Source organism: Mirounga leonina, unplaced genomic scaffold (assembly GCF_011800145.1).
Source record: "Mirounga leonina isolate KUSES-001 unplaced genomic scaffold, KU_Mleo_1.0 Mir_82, whole genome shotgun sequence".
NCBI lineage: Eukaryota > Metazoa > Chordata > Mammalia > Carnivora > Phocidae > Mirounga > Mirounga leonina.
In genome coordinates this window covers 27,578,588-27,600,073 of record NW_023270825.1, presented here as the reverse complement: position 1 = coordinate 27,600,073, position 21,486 = coordinate 27,578,588, and the positions used below count along the sequence as shown (strand labels likewise).

The 21,486-nt window shown below is 42.8% G+C and overlaps 2 protein-coding genes across 4 annotated transcripts; both read left to right on the top strand.

The window, feature by feature from the left end:
- Positions 1-3,574: 3,574 nt before the first annotated feature.
- On the top strand, positions 3,575-10,086 carry LOC118002327 (acyl-coenzyme A thioesterase 1-like). 2 transcript variants are annotated; one of them, XM_034992695.1, is made up of 4 exons: positions 4,202-4,733; positions 7,097-7,299; positions 8,837-8,929; positions 9,667-10,086. In XM_034992695.1, the coding sequence occupies exons 1-4, from the start codon at positions 4,277-4,279 to the stop codon at positions 9,676-9,678; spliced, it is 765 nt and encodes a 254-aa protein (XP_034848586.1). In that variant the 5' UTR covers positions 4,202-4,276; the 3' UTR covers positions 9,679-10,086. The 2 variants fall into 2 exon arrangements, with proteins under 2 accessions (XP_034848585.1, XP_034848586.1); XM_034992694.1 differs by lacking the exon at positions 9,667-10,086 and having other exon boundaries at positions 3,575-4,733; positions 8,837-9,491.
- Positions 10,087-13,264: 3,178 nt separating this feature from the next.
- LOC118002277 (acyl-coenzyme A thioesterase 5-like) lies at positions 13,265-20,974 on the top strand. 2 transcript variants are annotated; one of them, XM_034992629.1, is made up of 4 exons: positions 13,265-14,005; positions 16,718-16,917; positions 17,194-17,986; positions 20,162-20,974. In XM_034992629.1, the coding sequence occupies exons 2-3, from the start codon at positions 16,747-16,749 to the stop codon at positions 17,719-17,721; spliced, it is 699 nt and encodes a 232-aa protein (XP_034848520.1). In that variant the 5' UTR covers positions 13,265-14,005; positions 16,718-16,746; the 3' UTR covers positions 17,722-17,986; positions 20,162-20,974. The 2 variants fall into 2 exon arrangements, with proteins under 2 accessions (XP_034848520.1, XP_034848519.1); XM_034992628.1 differs by lacking the exon at positions 16,718-16,917.
- The last annotated feature ends 512 nt before the right edge of the window (positions 20,975-21,486 follow it).

The window sequence follows — 21,486 nt, the reverse complement described above, 5'->3', positions numbered from 1 at the left end:
TGTGAGCTAGTGTTTCATTCTGTTCATACAACTGTTTCTTTGTCAAACTATCTGGTTATTGCTTACTAGTGATTTAATAAAATTACAACAGTAAGTGATGTAGCACCTGAAAGAGTTAATCTCTCAAACTCCCCAGTAACAGCTGCCACTAGGGCAACACTCCTGGCAAACACTCAACATAACTTCTGTAATTCAAAGTTCTGGAAACTGAGCCAAGAGCAGGCTCACCAGGCTAAGAATAAAGCTGTTTTTGTATCCAGACAGCAAGTAGCTGTTTTGAAAACTATGCTTTCCATTTAATCTCTCTGAACATAGGGAACTTTTCCTTAAAGACTAAGGACAAGGCCCCTCAAAGGGAGAGACATGTGGCCCTAATGTCCTTTCTCTCTAGACCTGTTACAATATCAGATTCCTCATATGCCTGAGTCCAGATGCTTTGGACAAGGGAAATATTCAAGTATTTCAGGGGATTTAGATACAGGATGAGAGATAATGCAAATTCTTGGAAACCTCAATCAAATGGGAAAGACTAAATGTTCAAGGATACGGACGAAGAAGGGCCTGAGGTGGACAGCTTTTCCTAACTCCAAAGTGGGACACAGAAGATCAAAGGTATTCCTTTTGGTGATTTCATCAGGCCCTAATACTGTTCTTTGTTGTTTAAACCTTTTATTTTGAAATAATTTTAGACCCACAGAAATGTTACAAAACTCGTACAGGGCTCCCTATACCATTTCTCCCCTTCCCTTAATGTTAGCACCTTACATAACCATGTCACAAATACAGAAGTCAGGAAGTGAACATTGATAGAATACTATGTAACCATGAGACTATTATTGCAATTAAGTTATTGCTATCTTGGAGAAAGAACTTCCTCAGATGTATACTGGCTGCTAAAAAATGGAAATGTGGAGTTCTCTTGTCCCACCAAACCTGTAAACAGGAAATAGTACCAGGCCAGATCATGAGTGAAATCATAGCTGATACTGGGGTAACTGGGAATCCATTCCCACTTCCAACCTTTTCCCCTTCAACTCTCAGTTGGGTTATTGGAAAAATAGATGGATCTCAGATGTCAATTGAGGATTACAGAAAACTAATGTAATGAATCTGTAACTGTTTTTCTATAGGAAGATCTTTCTAAATCATCCCTAACTGTGGGGCACCTGGGTGGCTCAGTCGTTAAGTGTCTGCCTTTGGCTCAGGTCATGATCCCAGGGTGCTGGGATCGAGTCCCGCATTAGGCTCTCTGCTTGGTGGGAAGCCTGCTTCTCCCTTTCCCACTGTTCTCTCTTGCTCGCTGTATCTCTCTGTCAAATAAATAAATAAAATCTTAAAAAAAAAATCATCCCTTGATTGGTATCCTTTTATTGATCTTACTAGGGCATTGTTTTTAATCCCAATACTTTTTTTTTTTTTACATATTAGACATCAACAACATTTTGCTGTCACTTGGTGGCCGTGATTTACCTTTACAGTCTTGCCTCCAAGATATTTCAACTCTCTAACATTTGACATAATCTGTTAAGGTGGTATTTAAACGGGTGTCCTAAGCCTAATTCAGATAGGAAATTACTCATTATACTGATAGCATACTGATCAGGTGACACTGAAGTAACTTTCTGAAGTTCAGCCTTTCCATATTGAGTTTATAACTAAAAGTCAGCAGACTATTATGCATGGAAAAGGTCAGGGGCCTTCTCAGACAGAACCCTTTCTGGGAGTGTAATTATCTGGGGGTAACCAGAGAGATTCTATATCAGGCAAATGTTACCCATAAAGTCCCTACCCCTAAAATAGGGACACAAAAATTAATTTTTATGTTTAATATTGGAGATAGTATGCTACATATCTGGGTTTTAAGCTACAGCTACTTCATCAAGTCACTAGACAAATTTGTTAGATTTGTTAGATTTGACCAATTTGACAGATTTGTTAGATTCTAAATAAATTAGAATTTGTATGAAACCACCCCCCTTTCTTATAGCAACTGATTCTTTTTCAGATTATGGGCAACCCACCCCGGCAGTTGGCCTGTAAAGTACCTATTTCTTCCATAGAGTTCCTAAGTGCAGAATTCCCCACAGGAAGGCATTTTCAATGGCCCAGCCTCTCCTCCCTTTTTTTTTTTTTTTAAAGATTTTATTCATCCATTTGACAGAGACATAGAAGAGAGCACGCACAAACAGGGGAATGGCAGAGGAAGAGGGAGAAGCAGGCTCCCCATTGAGCAGGGAGCCCAATGTGGGGCTCGATCCCAGGACCCAAGGCCTCCCTCTTAGCTGCTTTTCCCTCATGTGCCATTTCTGTGCCTCTTCACAGCAACCTAGGTATCAGGGAAGGGAGAGGGAGAAGCCACCTTTTTCTTTGCCTTTCTGAAATCTGAGTACAGATTTCATTTTTTAAATTTTTTTTCTTTTCTTTTCTTTCTTCTTCTCTTTCTCTTTCTTTGGGCAGGCAGCAGAGGGAGAGGGAGAATCTCAAGCAGGCTCCACACCCAGCACGGAGCCTGATGTGTGGGTTGATCTCATGACCCTGAGATCATGACCTGAGCTGAAATCAAGAGTCAGACACTTAACCTGTTAAGTCACCCAGGCGCCTCTGAGAGCAGATGTCAACTGTGCTGGTGGCTGCTGCAGCCTAGGTAAATTCTTTGTAAGCTGAGTGTTCCTAGATTGAGCACAGCCTGCAACACTTTATTTTTTAAAAGATTTTATTTATTTATTTGAGAGAGAGAGAGCACAAAGAGGGAGAGGGAGAAGTAAACTTCCTGCTGAGGAGAGAGCCCAACCCAGGGCTCAATCCCAGGACCCTGGGATCATGACCGGAGCCGAAGGCAGATGCTTAACCGACTGGGCCACCCAGGCGCCCCAGCCTGCAACACTTTACACAACAGGTATTTTAAATACCCAACAGCAGTTACTTCAGGAGGTAGAGCTATCAAAGCTCACTGAAATTCTGAGATCTGGGACCTAGTCTGGCTTCTTTTTGTTCAGTTTTTAAAAATATGTATTGAGCTTCCACTTGCTGGGCATCTTCTGTGTGTTCCATCCACCTTGTTGTGTAACCAAGTAGGCTGAGCTGAATGGTCAGGTTCAGCTAAAGAAAGGCACTGGCAAAAATGTGAAGGGCAAGAGGAGAGTGAGGTCAAGGTATTTATTCCCTCCCCACTCCTCCTACCACACCACCATGGCTACCAGCCTCCTGCCAGGCAGCCCTCTGCCCTTGAGCCTTCAGGGTCCAAAGTTCTGCACCCAACCTTGTTTGTTTTTTGACCTTGCCAATGCCTTTGTAAATAGTCCCTTTATGAAACTCTCCGCAAATTACCCAATTGGAAAGTGCCACTTGTTTCCTGCCAGAACTCTGACACAACAACACTGACACTGCCAGTGGCCAGATTTGTGAATTGAAAAGCAAAACTCTTGGGGCACCTGGGTGGCACAGTGGTTAGGCGTCTGCCTTTGGCTAGGGTCGTGATCCCAGCGTTCTGGGATCTAGCCCCGCATGGAGCCCCGCATGGGGCATCGGGCTCCCTGCTAGTTGGGAAGCCTCCTTCTCCCTCTGCTTGCCATTTCCCCTGCTTGTGCTCTTTCTCTCTCTCTCAAATAATAAAAATAGTAAGTCTTAAGAAAAGCAAAACTCTTACTAAGCACCTGCTATATAGTTTTATCAGTGCGGTGTTTTTACCTATATTAGCCCATGTAATCATCACAATATGCCTTTTACAGACAAGGAGACTGGATTCAGAGACTTAATTACATATCTTGCTAAGGATCACCAGGCTATTGAGCAGGATCAGACTGGAATTCAGGTAGATCTCACTCCATAAACATCTACCTGCTCTGAAAGCCACCCTTGGTACCCTTAGCTTTAGGGAAAAGGCTCGGTAAAGGATTGAGGCAAGGGAAGGATTAGGCTGTTTCCCCACTGATCATCTGAATTACAATCACCTGGGATGCTTTATAAAACTCCAGATTCTTGGAACTGCCAGTATCTTTCCCAATCTCGGCCGTGTTTGTACCTCTATTTCACCCTCACTGCGCAGGATTGCACAATAATGGAACTCTTTATTTTAGCAGCTACTTTCTTCCGATCAGACGCTAGTGGATTTGCACAAACACTAGGAGACCTCACACAGCGGCTTAGAGTGTCTCACGTGAGTCCAAAAGAAGAAGCGCAAAGGTTCCAACTGCGATTGCTTCCCAGGGAGGTGGAGAGGCGCCTGGCTGGACACTTGACCGAGGAGGGCTGACTCCCCTGTTCCGCAGAAATCGAGATGGCGGCGACGGTGATCCTGCAGCCCGCGGGCCGCTGCAGCTGGGACGAGCCCGTGCGCATCGCCGTGCGCGGCCTGGCCCCGCGACAGCCCGTCACGCTGCGCGCGTCCCTGCGCGACGAGAAGGGCGCGCTCTTCCGGGCCCACGCGCGGTACCAAGCCGACGCCGGCGGCCTCCTGGACCTGGCGCGCGCGCCCGCGCTGGGCGGCAGCTTCACGGGGCTCGAGCCCATGGGGCTGCTCTGGGCCCTGGAGCCCGAGAAACCCCTGGTGCGATTTGTGAAGCGGGACGTGCAGACGCCCTTCGCCGTGGAGCTGGAGGTGCTCGACGGCCACGAGCCGGACGCCGGGCGCGTCCTGGGCCGGGCGGTGCACGAGCGCGACTTCCTGCGGCCGGGCGTGCGGCGGGAGCCGGTGCGCGCGGGCCGGGTGCGCGCCACGCTCTTCCTGCCCCCAGGTGAGCGCCCCGGGTCCCAGGCTGAGCTGGAGAAGCGGGTGGAGGAGTCCCGGGACCCTGGGCAGCCTCTTGCCTGGCGGGGGGTTCGGGGGGAACCACGTGGTTGTGGAACTTTCCTAAACTCATCCCCGCACTCCAGAGCCTATCATGGATTCCGGATAGACGTTTTTCCTCTAAGTTTCATGGCACTTCCTAGAGTCACTACCGGAACTCCTTAGCTGTATGCTAAAAAGTGCATTTATTTCAAGTGCCCGCCAGGCGGCTGTGTGATACCAGTATTAAGTAATAACTTACGCTGCTTTGCCTCTTTTCACATGAAACGTCCAAGGAAGCTAAAACCCACAGATAGAGGCAGTGCCCCATAATCCTAAAAAGCAAACTGATGGTCACCTTCTCCCATCATAAACAGTCTGTCAGTGATTCTTTTGTTTGTTTTTTTAAGATTTTATTTATTTTTGAGAGAGTGGGCACAAGCAGGGGGGAAGGGCAGAGGGAGAAGCAGGCTCCCTGCTGAGCAGGACCCTGGGATCATGACCTGAGCTGAAGGCAGACCCTTAACCGAGGGAGCCACCCAGGCATCCCTGGCAGTGATTCTTAATCTTGGTTGATTTTCCCCCACCCCAGGGGACATTTGGCAATATCTGGAGACATTTTTGATTCTCACAACTGAAGGGTGGGGGCGGGGGGCGTTATTGGCATCTAGTGAGTAGAGGCCAGAGATGTTGCTAAACGTTCACAATGCACAGGGCAGCCCACACAACAAAGAAATATCTTACTCAAAATGTCTATAGTGCTGAGATTGAGAAACCCTGGTCTAAGTAAAAAGGTGCTTACTAGGTAAAAGGGGCCTGGAAACAAGACCCTTGACCCAACTTTTACAACCAAATTCCTGGTTGAAACCCCTCCTATATAGAAATGCTGGAGTTGCCACAACAATTCTGTCATTCTCCAAAACAAGAGGCCCTGGTTTATTCTTACAGCTCATCAGCAGTTCCCAACCTTAACTAGTGGCTGCACACTCAATTGTGAACTCCTGCGGCTGCGATCAGATTTAACCCATCTCTGTGTATCTATATTCCTAGAGGCTTGCCCAGGGATATAGTAGGAGCTCAATAAATCATACCGACTGATTCAGTAAGAATCTTCCCCAGGGGCACCTGGGTGGCTCAGTTAGTTAAGTGACCACCTCTTTGATTTCAGGTCAGGTCGTGATCTCAGGGTCCTGGGATGGAGGAGCCCTGTCTTGGGCTCTGCACTTAGTAGGGCGCCTGCCTGAGATTCTCTTCCTCTCCATCTGCCCCTTCCCGTGTTCCCTCACGTGGGCGCTTGCTCATTCTCTCAAATAAATAAAAGCTTAAAAAAAAAAACATTTAAAAAGAATCTCCCCCCAAAAAACCTTTCACCACCCATCACGGTATCTGATATTCCAGTCAAGTCAATCTTTTGTTAACTATTTCAGTGTCTACTATGTGGTCCATTTAAAAATTGTTTTCTGTCTCAAAGGCTTTTGTAAATAATGTAGAAGAGTTCAATCATTTAACAAATACATATTAAGTCAAGGACCATGCTACATACTGGGATGGAAAAGATAGCAAAGTCAGACATGGTCCTCACTGTACTTACAGCCTAATAAAGGACCCAGGTAACTATACTTGCACTTATAGATGTGGCAAGTGCTGTGATAGGGAGAAGGAGAGGCCCGGGGTGCTGGTGGGAACATATAAAAGGCTATCTGACTCAACTCAGCCTTGGGGGAGATCTGGGAATTCTTCTCGGAAGGGAGATCTAAATTTAGGTTTGAAAACTGAGGGGTCAACCAGATCATAAAAACTAGAGAGGGGAAGAGACTAGTGTATACCACTTTCAGGAGCCAAAGAGAACAGCACATTTAGGGATGGTGTTATTTAAGGCTGGAGCAGAGAGTGCAAGGACACGCAGAGTACATCTAATAAACCCTTATGTATGTAGAACATTTTACAGCTCTCAAAGTATTCTCAAATAGATTTTTTTTTTTGAGGAAAATTTTGTGGGAAATGTACATTTTATCATGTGCTATTTCTAATTTGGTATAAATATATATATGGTGTGTATATATACACTACCATACATATACCATATATATATATGAAAATATGTGAAAAATTCTGGAGAAAATAAATAATTTTGTTCCCCCTCCCTTCTCCCTGAAGGTTACTAAAAGAAGAAAAAAGGAAAATTTTTTTTAAAAGGATCCTTTTTCCACTCACTCCCCCACCCCCAACCTTCCCTGCTTCAGAAACTTCTCTTTGCTGACTGCCAAAATCTGAAACTCGAGAATGTCTTTTGAGAGTCTAAAGCTCCTTATGATTTGTGGTGCTTTCTAGGTGCAGGACCCTTCCCTGGGATCATCGATCTGTTTGGAAGTGGTGGTGGCCTTTGTGAATATAGGGCTAGCCTCCTGGCTGGACATGGTTTTGCTGTGCTTGCTTTGGCTTATTTTGGATTTGAAGACCTCCCTGAATATTTGGATGATATGCACCTGGAGTACTTTGAAGAAGCCGTGGACTTCATGCTGCAGCATCCAAAGGTGGGTTCTAGTGTTTGCCTGAATGCAGAGGAGAGGGGATAGAGCGGACACAGGACTGGATTCAAAAACCCTCCCAGGACACCAGGGGCTAGAAATATGTCATGAGACACCAAAGTTCCTTCAAAAGTTACTAGGATTATTATTTTCATTTCTACCCATTTCTCTCCAATCTCTTAAGACTCAACTGTTTATTTCCCTTTAATTCTTGACCATAATTCAAAGCGCTCTACTAAAATGTTACTAACCTTAAATTCTGGTTCTCCATCTACCACCACATGGCCTTATAATCCTGAACAAGGCAACTGTTTTCTCTGAGATTCAGTTTTTCTCACTTATAAGGCTAATGTAAATGTATAGAGGAAAACATTTGACTATTAAGAGACATTTTTAGGACATTTGAATAGGGACTGTATTTGATGATACTAAGGAATCATTAATTTTGTTAAACGTGATAATGGTATTATGTTTTTATAGAGAGTTCTTATCTGAGACTGCAAAAAATAATCAAAACATTTGGTCTGATTATAAATGGAATACATACTCTGCAACTATCTAGACTTAAAGAAACTCAAATATTCTAATGTTAAGTAATAAAATGTTCTATAAGTTCTATAGGATAGTCTAACACTGCCAGAATTCAGGGAATGGTCTCTTAGCAGAGCTGCTACAACCTAGATGATCTTGAACTGTGATTATTGGTTTATTAGAGGAGATAAGGCCCCAGGGAAAAAGAAGAGACCAGTATATACTCAGTTGTGCCCTTAGGCCTAGGCAAGAGGGGCTTCTGTCCTGGACCTTTTGTTTTAGATGGCCACATTCTGGCCTGCCTTTGGGCTGCATCCCTGCCCACAGGGTGAGGAATCCAAGGGACCCAGGGAATGTATCCACCTGGAATTCATGTGCCTTACACACACACGCACACACACACACACCATGCCCTTGTGATATGGAACCCCAGAATTCTTTGCCAAATAGCACTAATCCTGCTTCCAGGCTCTATGTCTCTTCTCTGGTCTATCAATGTGAATACACCTAGGCCTTCACCATGTAGGCTGGGGTGTCCACATACATGTGTGAGAGGCCCCTTAAAGTACATGATGGAACTCAGGATGGGAAAAGAAGAAAGGTGGACCAGGGACCAAGGACTGGGTCTGGCTCTCCCCCAGGCCACATTCCAGTACAGAACTTCAGGGATTCCCAAGCTTTCAAATTTTCTGTTATGGAGGTATATTTATCAAGGTGGGAAAAAAGAATATACTTGAAGAGTTTGTTCATTTGATTTATAACGTTTAAATATTTAGGTATGGGGTGTATGGGTCTCTGTGTGTACTCTTGACTCAGTCACCATAAATATTAGTGGAAGGCCTGTATATTAAGAAATCAATTGATTTGCTTATTAGAAGACAGTTGAGCTTTGTGGATTGTTGCATAAGGAAAGAAAGCGAATGAAATTTAAGAAAGCTACCTAGAGAATATAAAATCACCATTTATGTCCTCCACTTACAAATTCTAAGCTTGTTCTGTTTCTCTTCTTCAGGTGAAAGGCCCTAATGTTGGGCTTCTTGGCTTCTCCAAAGGAGGTGACCTGTGTCTCTCCATGGCCTCTTTCTTGAAAGGCATCACTGCCACGGTACTTATCAATTCCTGTGTGGCCAACACAATAGTTGCTCTGCATTACAAGGATATGATTGTTCCCAGTCTTGGCAGTGACATAGGAAGATGTACAATTAATGAATCAGGACTTTGGAATTTTCTGGATGTTTGGGACAATCCACTGGAGGAACGCAATCACCCAAGTATTATTCCACTGGAAAGGGCCCAGGGGCCCTTCCTGTTTATTGTTGGCATGGATGATCATAACTGGAGGAGTGACTTCTATGCCCAAATAGCCTCTGAACGGTTACAAGCCCATGGGAAAGACAGACCCCAGATAATCTACTACCCAGGAACTGGTCATTGTATTGAACCAGCTTATTTTCCTCCTTGTAGAGCTTCTGTACATACAGTGTTACACCAACCAATATTCCATGGAGGTGAGCCAAAGGCTCAATCAAGGGCACAGGTAGATGCCTGGCAGCAAATTCAAATTTTTTTCCATAAACATCTCAATGGTAAAAAATCTGTCCAGTCCAGCAAAATATAACATTGTAATCATAGACCAGATACTATTAATAAAAATCTAATTCATACAACATGTGTTGGGTTTTCCAAAGCACATAGGGAACTTTTGGTAACAAGATAATTATCTCAGCTCCTTGTCAGGTCCTGTTGGATTCCAAGGCTTCGCAACCCTCCTTTCTTCACTGCCACCCCTCTCTCCCCTGAACTTTACCTACCATATAGGCTTAACCCTGATTTTATCCATAGGATCCATCTTAACCTGAAATAGGAGAAATGTAAGAAGTGCCTACCCAACTCTCAATTGCTGGCCTAGCTTTGACCTGTGTTCTGGTTGTGAAGACTGAGCTTCTGTATTGCTGAGAGTTCCATATCCCCTTTGGACCCTAACTGACCATGTCTGAACCTTGGGAACATACCCACTTGAATCCCTTAAGGAATGGACTCTGCTTCTTTCTTGCCAGTTCCTGAATGTGTATTCAAGACTTGTCTCTGAACCCCACTCTGAAGATTGGGGGCATTGATATTTTTCATATGCTAAGCTTTGCTTTTATTTTATGAATGCAAAGCTTTGCTTTTATTTTACGAATGAAACCTCAATTTCTTCCTTACTGATAATGTATCCTTTACAAAATTCAACATTTATAAAGGATAACTTTACAAAGTAAAGCTGAATTCTTTTTTTTTTTTTTAAAGATTTTATTTATTTATTTGACAGAGAGAGACACAGCGAGAGAGGGAACACAAGCAGGGGGAGTGGGAGAGGGAGAAGCAGGCTCCCCGCAGAGCAGGGAGCCCGATGCGGGACTCGATCCCAGGACCCTGGGATCATGACCTGAGCTGAAGGCAGTCGCTTAACCAACTGAGCCACCCAGGCGCCCAAGCTGAATTCTTTACAACAAAATTTATTGTAAGCAAAACTGTATTGATATACTGATTTAACCAATTTTTTAAAAGATTTTATTTATTTGAGAGAGAGAGAGGGAGCATAAGGAGGGAGGGGCAGAGGGAGAGGGAGAAACAGACTCCCTGGTGAGCAGGGAGCCCAACATGGAGCTCAATCCCAAGACCCTGAGATCATGACCTGAGCCGAAGGCAGACGCTTAACCGACAGCCACCCAGGTGCCCCTATAACCAATTTTTGAAGGATTTCTTTATTAATCTGAGAGAGAAAGATAGAGGAGGGGCAGAGGGAGAGGGAGAGAGAATCCCAAGCAGACTCCTCACCCAGCGTGGAGCCCGATGCAGGGCTTGATCCCACAACCCTGAGATCATGACCTCAGTCAAAACCAAGAGTCAGATGTCTAACCGACCACACCACCCAGGCACCCCGATACAACAGATTTTTTTTTTAAAGATTTTATTTATTTATTTGACAGAGAGACAGTGAGAGAGGGAACACAAGCAGGGGGAGTGGGAGAGGGAGAAGCAGGCCTCCTGCCAAGCAGGGAGCCCAATGTGGGGCTCGATCCCAGGCACCTGGGACCATGACCTGAGCTGAAGGCAGATGCTTAACAACTGAGCCACCCAGGTGCCCCCTGATACAACAGATTTTTAAGAGTACCGTGTGGGCCACTGCCTTAATCCTTGGATGTCATATATAATTGCCAAATTAGACTTCCTCCCAGCATCATCTGTTCCTATTGTCTTCCTACTGGGAAGTACTGGGATCAGTCTGCTTCAACTCATTGCAATGTACTGAGCACTGTCTAGATTCTAAGAGACCAGAGCAGAGGGTCCTCCCTGAGTGCAAGAAAATTTTCCTGAGACACATCACATGGTTTGCTGGGCACATACAAAATCTTTCACCAGTTTCAGTCTATCCAAACAACTGCCCATTAGTTCTTAACTAATGAAAAGCAAGATTCCTTAGAGGTAACCTAACTTTGACCAATTGCTAAAAATATGTGTTAAGTGTAGTTATTCATTATGTAGTATAATAATTTACTATGACGTGAATTCTTGGAGCCTCTGTTTTAACTCACTGCCAGGTGGTCCTGCTACAGATGCCTTTGGGATGGGGAATCACAGGAAAAAGTTATAAGGAACATGGCTGGGGGTATGAGAGATGTGAGAGCCAAAAGGTAGCTCCAGAAGCTAAGCATAAGGATGACAACTAACCATCTCTAGGTACTAAATTTCTAGGTATAGGGACAGCTCTCCACCTTGATTTCTTCCTTACTGATAAAGTAGCCTAGAAATGCCCTCCACTGACTAAAGATATTTGGTCATTTTCCCCTCAGAGTTAACTGTATATATGGCCACCTGTTTCTAAGATTACAAAAGGAATTTCAGGTTGTTGAAAAGCTACCTAAAGTTTCAGGTTGTTGAAAAGCTACCTAAAATATGGTAATTGTGACTAAGAAGGAAGGCAGTAAGAGAAAAGGTATCCATGAAATGAAGCCAGAAATGAGGTTTCTCATTTATAATAATAAGCACAATAAGCACAATAGCGCTTATTATGAAGTCCTATATACTTGCCTTGACTGGGCCACTCATTCAGTCATATGCTTTCCAATGGTTTATGCAAAGAAGGAAATCTAATCAGTTACACAAACTTTACAGCATTCATAAAATAAAAGCAAAGCTTAGCAATTAATTTCTTCCAAAGGTTGTCATGCTAAGAAACATTAAGTGATGTAAATGGTAGTATCCTCAATGATTCCTCTGAGGTAGATATAAATTCCAGGCTCCACTACTTATTAGCCATGTGATCGGGGTAAGTTATTAACCTCTCTAAGCCTCTATTTCTTCATCTATAAAATGGGGATAATAATAGTGATGATAATAGAAACTACCTCTCTGGGTTGTTGTGATTAAATTAGATAATCCAGGTGAAGCATTTAACAAATTTGTCTTTTAAAAAACATAACATTTAAATTTCATTACAGAGAAGTGATTGATCCCACAAAATCTAAGTGAGGATTCCAACTTGAAAGATCCTAAGAGAGAAGGACTAAGTGCCTTTCAGGTGCCTTTCAACTCTGAGATTCTCAGAGGTGCTGGATTCCAGAACTTTGGACTTGTACTTGCATTCTGAGGTTGGACATGACGGTCACAGATTAAATTTAACCCTCTTAATTTAGTACCCTATTCCAGCCTTCTCCTAGGGCTAATTACAGTTATCAACTTGAAGTATACCCTTCCAGAACCATTTTATGTGCATGTACATACAAATATTTGTTTGAATGTAAAAAATATGGTTTTATTTTGTGAGTCCCATGACTTTTTCTTGGGGGGGGGGGAAGTCACGATGTAATTTTTTTCCGCATATAAAAACACATTTTTAATACTTGTGCCAGGCCCTAAGACAATAAAGATTATTTCCGTAGTGTATACATCTGTAGTGCTGCCTCATCTAAAACGTTTAAACTTTAACGTTGGCAGTCTTTCTTAATCCCAGGCAAAAATAATTTTAAGGAAGGAATTTGGCAGAAGCCTATTACACGTAGCTTCCTTCAACTAGGTTTAGGGAATTGTGACCCCTGGTGGCCAGGGAGGGACTTTAAAGAAAGAGACTCGCCAGCATTCTGTCAGATCAGTAACCTCTCACCTCGTCGAGCGGTAGGCAGGGCATGAGCTCCTGCCTCTTCTAAGCGGTCCCACTACAGGGACCCCAAAAGCATAACCGACCCCGGGCCCTCCTAGAAGTCGCCTCTTCTTGCAGCCTTTTGCTGAGTGGCGCCCCAGGGACCAGCCGGGGGCCCTACTGCCCTCCGGACCCGAGGATGCCCCGCTGGGCCCCGCCCGGCCCCGCCCGGCCCCGCCCCGCCCCGCCCCGCCCCGCCCCCGCCTGCCCTGCGGGCGGGGAGGTTTGACTCTGCCTGCGGCCGCCGCCCGGCCGCGTGTCTTTCCCCGGAACCGCGAAGATCCCGGGGCCATGTGGAAGGCTGCCCAGGCCGTGCTCGGAACCCCCGGGATCCCCCTCCCCCTCCGGAGGTCGATGTCCACATCGGCCCTTCTCTTCCAGAAGGCTGCGACCCTGACCGTCACGCCTACGACTGGGCTGGCCGACGAGCTCCTGGACATGAAAGTGGCTTAGGCCCGAGGGAGCGGGTGACCCTGCGAGCGTCGGCCGTCAGCTACCGAGGCCGTCTCTTCCACTCGCTGGCCCACTACGAGGCGGACGGCCACGGGGGCTCGGACCTGGCCAGGGACCCGGCTCTGGGCGGCGACTTCACGGGCGTGGAGCCCTTGGGGCTCCTGTGGAGCCTCACGCCGGTCGGCTCAGAGGATCCCTGCTTCAGCCAGATGCCGAGGGGCGTGATGAAAAGGCCCCTCAAAGTGGAGGGGACCGTCCACCATGCGCCGCGGCAGCCGGCGGTGTCGCTGGGCCCGGCGCTGGCCTCCGCCCAGGTGCAGCGCTGGTTCTCCAGCCCTGAGCTGCGCGGTGCTCGGCTGCAGGCCGGCCGCCTGCGCCCCGGGGCGTCTTCTTGCTGCCCCCGGGTGCGTGAGGTCTTTTCCGCAGAGGGCTTTGCATGGATTTAGGAAGTCGATTTCTGAAAGCCGACTTGCTCTGCTGGCTAATTTATCTTCTGAAAACAGAGCGGGCGCCTTAATTCCTTTATTTTGTCGCCCTAGACACCAGGTGAGATAGTCATTCTCCTAAATGGTGACTGGGATTTAAATTTTTTTTTTTAATTTTATTTATTTATTTGACAGAGAGAGACACAGCGAGAGAGGGAACACAAGCAGGGGGAGTGAGAGAGGGAGAAGTAGGCTTCCTGCCGAGCAGAGAGCCCGACGCGGGGCTCGATCCCAGGATCCTGGAACCATGACCTGAGCCGAAGGCAGATGCTTAACGGCTGAGCCACCCAGGTGCCCCTGGGATTTAAATTTAATCTGCTCGGATACCTCTTTTCTGCCAGCTGCCGCCCCCTTTAAACTCCTAGTGCTGCCGATGCTTTTCCTTGCGAGCATCTTTGCTACAGTTTCTAGCATGAAGTATTTGTTTGCCTCTCTAGTAGGCAGAGCTTTGTGGTAATTTGACTTTTTCTGTTATTTCTTGTAAAAATGACGAGAATAGTGGATTAAAATCTTTCACTGGTATCCGTTCAAGCTCCAACATAACTGAAGTCCTATTACATATATTCACTTTTTTTTATACTGGTTTTACGTTAGGATACAGATGATCTTTTTGTAGTTAATTCTGACATACTCTGATTCCTTGGAGACCTTTATCATGATGAAGAAACTGTTCTGTTGCTCATTTCATAGATCAAAGAACAATTTCTGTATAGATGAGAAAACTGAGGCCTAAAGTGTTTTAACCAAATCACACAGCTAGATGGTGCTAAAATCAGGGTGTAGTCAAATTCTTTGAGAGCCGCACTGACCACAAACGGGCTGAGTGAATGAGTGAAATAGTGAGGTTTTTATTAAAAAAACAAACAAACAACAAAATAGTCTGGCTTATTTTCTACTCTCACTCTCAGGATCCTCAGGACCAACTAAGAATCTTTTAAATGAGAGATTTAAAACATTTTCATTGTTGAGGGTGGGTGGGCTTTTTTTTTTTTTTAGAGCCTATAAGGTACTAGCAAATTTACATACTGGGGATTCAGTTACTGAATTGAAACAAAATAAACAAATTCTCAGTTATTTTAATGGGGTAGACCTGTGGTTGGAAAAATCTATTGCTGGAATAATTTGAGGATCTGTGTGTTATGTCTTTTTCATGGTTTGCTTTAGGCTTTCTGAAAGTAATCTTGAATCCAGAGATGCTTGAGATTTATCTAATTTTAAAAAGAGCAGATCAAGATATGCCAAGATATCTGAATGTTAAGAAAACCACCCTGTAAAAAAAAAAAAAGAAAAAAAAGAAAACCACCCTGTAAAAATCACTACCTTAATATATACACCCTGGCTTTCAATTTGGTGGCTAGATGTACCTTAACTTGTTTCTAGATTTGAAAATTTAGAAACGGCCTTTGGCACTGGAACTTTAGATCTCTTAGTTTGGTTTATGTTCTAATGTTCTTGCCTCTTAATCTGTTTTTATAGATTTATCTGATACTTTTATTGGAATAACACAGAAGAATATATCTGAAAAATACTAGGAGGCAATTGGCTGAGACATTCTTCTCTTGGAATGGTGAACAATGGGAATGTTGAAAGAGAAATAACATCACCATTACAAGGAAATAGTTTGACATTTTACTCCCTTTCCACTGTGAGGGAGCAAGAATTTACTGTCCCCTTCAAGGTCCTTCTAGCTGGATTAAGAATCAAGTTGACATGAGACGGATTAAGAGGAGAAAATGAAATTTAATTTTGTATGTATGGGGAATCCACAGACATGGAAATTCCAAAGACAGTCAGGCAAAACAAGGTATATATGTCATCCTGAACTAAGGAGAAAAGGGTACGGGTCTAGGACTTCGAAGGGAAGGAATTCAATTCATGGGGCAATAAGAGCAGATGTTTGGAAATTAGATTTTTGCCCTGCCATATAGATGGCACTCAGATAAAATTTATCTCTGGTAATAACCCTCATTCTGAGAAAGACCCCCAACTTAGATTTTTCCATGTCATTAAGGGAGGGCAAAAGTTTCTCTTGAACCTGCAGGGTCTCAATTGCCTTCAGCTCAAAATAATCCACATGCCAAAGTGGCATATTCTGAGGGGAACTCCCCTGAATTCCTTCAAACTCAAAATAATCATTATATACCATCTAGGTATATATCTATATCTAGGGGCAGGCTGTCCTTGGCCCTTACACCGCACATGTTGTTCATTTATATTACACCATCATTAGACCTTTAAAATAGTGTAAGCTTTGTTTATTCAGGGATTTTGGTGATTTTGTTTCTTAAGCTCAATGAGAACTCAAAGGGCCCTTTAGAGTTGGCTTTTTTTAATGAGGTATTATACTTTCATAACTCCAAGACTGCCAGAACTATTTGCTTAGATTAATTAGGATTTACCCTTCAAACCAAAACATTTTCCATATCTTTGGTGCAAATTTTCATATTTTTTTCCATTTCTGAGTGATTTTCTCATAGGAAAAAAAGATAAAAACATTCTTACATTTATAGCTTCAAAATAGCCGAAACAAGTATCTATTTCAACCACAACAATAAACCTATTTCAGCCAAAACAGATGTTTTTTCCCAAGGCAAATAGGTGAATGTTTTAAAACAGAAAAAAAAGATTAAAAAATTTTTTAAGTTAAAAAATAATTTTTTAAAATATAAATTATACAATTAGAATTTGCTTTAGAAAATATTAGCTAGGTATCATAGTCCCATTAAATGTCCTGTCATCTAATCCCAGATTAATCCTCTTTCCTGGTTTATAGGAGACGGTCCTTTTCCTGGTTTGATTGATATGTTTGGTGATGGAGGATTAAATGAATCTCAAGCTAGTCTCCTGGCTTGTCGAGGTTTTGCTACTTTGGCTTTGCCATTTTTTGGCTATGAAGATCTACCTCCAATCATGAAGGACTTAAATTTAGATTACTTTGAGGAGGCAGCTAAATTTGTGCAAAGTCACCCAAAGGTGAGTGGGATTGTAGAGAGAAATGTATTTAAAATTAACTCCTTAGGTCCAGGAGAGAGTGAATAAAGAAAGTGGTACTAATGGGCTGGAAAACATCTATAACAAATACCTGTTGAATGAATAAATGAATGGATAAATAAATGAATAAATAAGTCATCTGATAAATACATAAATGTTTTTTCTTTATTGAGGGCTTTGCGACGCCATTAACAATCATGCTTTTTCTTTCTCTCTCTCTCTCTCTCCTTGTTTGTCTTCTCGTTCTTCAATCTCTAGGTTAAAGGTCCAAACATTGGAGTGATTGGTTCTGGCAAAGGGGCCGAGCTGGCATTTTCCATGGCTAGCTTTCTCCCAAATATAGCTGCAGTTGTGAGCATCAGTGGCTGCATCTCTAACACAACTACTGCCCTTACATGTGGTAGATTCATCCTGCCAGGACTGCCTTTCAACCTAGACAAAATCTCTGCCATGGATTCAGGAGTTTACGATGTTAAAGAAGCACTGGATGACCCCTTGGACCCAGCCTACCGGGAAAGCTGTATCCCCCTTGAAAAAGCCAATGCCCATTTCCTTGTCATAGTTGGAGAGGATGACAGGCATTGGAAGAGTTCTGTTCATGCGGACATAGCTGTGAAGCACCTCACAGAGCATGGGAAGACGAATTTCACTCTTTTAAGCTACCCTAACGCTGGCCACAGAATAGATCCCCCTTACAGCCCTTTTTTCTCTATCACTAGATCCCGTGTTGGGAGTGCCCGTTTTGGGAAGTGGACAGCTCAAAGCTCATGCTGTTGCTCAGACTGAGTCTTGGAAGAAGATCTTGGAGTTTTTGCACTTGCATCTAGGGTAAAGTCTAACAAACTAGACAGTTAAGTTTAGAGTATGCACAGAATGAATTAAGGGATAGGTTGAATATTTTTAACAAGTGCTGACTGAAATCTGGATTTCTCGCGGGCATCTGCAAGCTTTTAAAAGAAGTAAGAATACTTGCTTCAAGTTCATCAGAGCCTGTAACTTTGGTTACTATCCATGTTTCTCCATGGTTGGTTGGTTTGAGCTTGAACTCAAGGTAATTGCTAAGTGAAAACCAGTTTTCTTTCTTTCTTTCTTTCTTTTTTTTTTTTTTAAGATTTTATTTATTTATTTGACAGAGAGAGAGACAGCAAGAGAGGGAACACAAGCAGGGGGAGTGGGAGAGGGAGAAGTGGGCTTCCTGCCGAGCAGGGAGCCGGACGCTGGGCTTGATCTCAGGATCCCGGGATCATGACCTGAGCCAAAGGCAGATGCTCAATGACAGCCACCCAGGTGCCCCGAAAACCAGTTTCAATCTGTCATTTACCCACCTTTCCCACCTACCCTCCCTGTTACCTGTACTTCCAAAGGTTTTTAAAAACTGGTGTATGATAATTAGTTTGCTATTATGTGTCCCAGAGGTTCAAAACTGTTTTGAACAGGGGTGAATACATGAATATAGGTCCTTGGTTTTATGATGAGGAGCCACTGGGCTATGATAACTTTCTCATAATAGAGGCTGGAGTGAATTCTAACAAGATGATGGAGAGGCTAATTTGTGGTAGACTGAAGTCATAGAATCCTTTCTGTTGTTAATCAGGTTTCGATTTTTTTTTTTCCTAGTTGCCACCTGTTCTAGGATCTTTAAAGAAAGTTAGAAATCCTAAAACACTTGCTTTAAAACTGCGGCCAATTACTGAGAAACAATGATTCTTTACAGTTCCTTTATCTCTGTATTTGTACTTTAAAAAACTTTCCTTCACACTTTGCTTCAAAAATATATTTAAAAATAGGCACATTCCAGTTCTCCTCCCAAGTTGATAATTACACAAGTAGACAATGTAATTATCTGAGGGAAAGACAGAGTTCATCCCTTTGACTTTCCACCACTCTCACCAAAACTTTAATTGCACTTTGTGGATGAGCCTTAATATATTAAAATAATTTTAATTGAAGTTCTGAGATTTGATTTTAAACTTTAAAAATATGTGTGGAATTAGAAAATGTTAAAAGTTCTGGCCTTCTCATAATTTAGTTTCAGTTTAGTGTTTTTTTCTTCCACGTAATTGAAGGGAAAGATGAAAGTATTAATTATCAGCCTTTGATTTTGGTTGATCAGTGGATCTTGTCAGAACTATATTTTGGGCTCTTGGCAGAGGATGAAGTGTTGTCACCCTAATTTGTAGTACTAATGGTTTCCCTCCCCCAAATTAACATTATTTTTAAAATGTAATACATGTTTCAAATTATTTTTTTTTAAGATTTTATTTATTTAATTAACAGAGAGAGAGAGAGAGAGACACAGCGAGAGAGGGAACACAAGCAGGGGGAGTGGGAGTGGGAGAGGGAGAAGCAGGCTTCCCGCGGAGCAGGGAGCCTGATGTGGGGCTCGATCCCAGGACCCTGGGATCATGACCTGAGCCAAAGGCAGATGCTTAATGACTGAGCCACCCAGGCGCCCCATGTTTCAAATTCTTAACATCGACAAGAAAGTATATATGTCATACTTTACATATATATGTATATATATACCTACATACATATGTATTACCTCCTGATTTTTGGATTATTCATGTAAGTTTTTTTTTTTTAAGATTTTATTTATTTATTTGAGAGAGAGAGCAAGAGCACAAGGGGGAGGGGCAGAAGCAGGTTCCCTGCTGAGCAGGGAACCCTTTGTGGGGCTCCTATCCCAGGACCCTGGGATCACGACCTGAGCTGAAGGCAGAGGTTTAACTGACTGAGCCACCCAGGCGCCCCATTCATGTAAGATTTTTAAAAGATGTTTTTTTTAAAAAAACAGACCAAAAACATAGTGAGGGGAGAAATTGGCTTTTTATCAAATAACTATAATGAGAATAATAATCTGGGAAATTGACTATTGAAATTTGTTACAATGCTCATTCTAATTTGAACTGATAAACCTTTTGACTGTATAAATAACCTTAAGAATTAATGACTCTCTTAGGCTTTAAGTTATTACATTTTTTTAAATTTTAGGGTATGTAACTTTTAGCTATTTTGCTCAATCTCTAATCATCTGTTAAATGTGACTTTTTTTTCTTTTATTCAACCCACATTCTTGTTTAGAAAATTAAAGATTCCTTAACATATTTGGTTGCTATCATTTCACACTATTTTACTTTTACTTTTCAACGGGTCTGCCAGATTTTCTGTATTTGGGGAAACTGTTTCAATAATCTTTTTAATCTTTCTCTCAACTTTCTTCTAGGCCTGCAGCAAGAGCAAGTAGATCCAAAGCCATAGTCTCTGGTGAACAGCTTTTCGAATCTATTTTGCCATTTTGCAGGACTTAAAAGAACAAAGGATCCACGTTATATAATTCTTCCTTTTCCTGTGTGAATGTTTTTAACCTTTGAGAATTTGAAACTCAGCAAATGTCTGCTTTTATAGTGGTAAATAGTTTATTTTGAGGTAAATAAGACATTCATAGTCATTTACTCCTCCAATGATGGAGGAGGAAGTAAAAGTAACATTCTGAGCAAGCATGAAGGTAAAATTGATTTACTAATGATATTTCACCTTTAATGCCAATGCCTTATGATATAATCCACAGTTTTGTTTTGTTTTTTAAAGATTTTATTTATTTGAGAGAGAGAGAGAGAAACAGCATGAGAGGGGAGAGGGTCAGAGGGAGAAGCAGGCTCCCTGCTGACCCGGGAGCCCAATGTGGGACTCGATCCCAGGACTCCGGGATCATGACCTGAGCCGAAGGCAGTTGCTTAACCAACTGAGCCACCCAGGTGCCCATAATCCACAATTTTGAGTAAAAGGCATACTCTGTTAGGTTATAAGATATGTTCAAGGATTAAATTCCCATTTCAGCCACATCAACAAAACTGGTGGAGATTTTGGCAGCCAGGATAAATTCTAGTTTGGAGAGGTGTGGAGGTGTGGAGATCTGAAACAAAACAAAACACTACAAGAAAAAAGGCTGGATATATTATGAATACCCATTTTATTTTTTTAAAAGATTTTATTTATTTATTTATTTGTCAGAGAGAGCACAAGCAAGGGGAGTGGCAGGCAGAGGGAGAAGCAGGCTCCCCACTGAGCAAGGAGCCCTAAAGAGGGACTTGATCCCAAGACCCTGGGATCATGACATGAGTTGAAGGCAGATGCTTAACTGACTGAGCCACCCAGGCACCCCTATGAATACCCATTTTAATTTTCTTTAATAAACAATTTAGTTTTTCCTGTTTTTTAATAAATATGATAAAATTACCTTTTTCAAAATGGAATTTGTTATTTCAAAATTTAAAATATCCACATTGCAGGGGCTCCTGGGTAGCTTAGTTGGTAAGGGTCAAACTCTTGGTCTCAGCTCAGGTCTTGATCTCAGGGTCGTGAGTTCAAGCCCCATGTTGGCCTCCATGCCTGGTGTGGAGCCTATCTAAAATATATATATATATATACATTTATATATATATTTACATTTATATTTAATTTATATTTATATTTATATACATATATATTTTTTTTTCCACATTGCAGAATAGAATAATCAGAAAATAGAGAAGCAAAATGAACACTGTA

Coding starts and splice junctions, on each gene's coding strand:
- LOC118002327 (XM_034992694.1), top strand. CDS start 4,277: ATGGCGGCGACGGTGATCCTGCAGCCCGCGGGCCGCTGCAGCTGGGAC. Junction 4,734..7,096: donor CACGCTCTTCCTGCCCCCAG/GTGAGCGCCCCG, acceptor GGTGCTTTCTAG/GTGCAGGACCCTTCCCTGGG. Junction 7,300..8,836: donor TCATGCTGCAGCATCCAAAG/GTGGGTTCTAGT, acceptor TCTCTTCTTCAG/GTGAAAGGCCCTAATGTTGG.
- LOC118002277 (XM_034992628.1), top strand. CDS start 13,721: ATGCGCCGCGGCAGCCGGCGGTGTCGCTGGGCCCGGCGCTGGCCTCCG. Junction 14,006..17,193: donor TTTGTCGCCCTAGACACCAG/GTGAGATAGTCA, acceptor TTCAATCTCTAG/GTTAAAGGTCCAAACATTGG.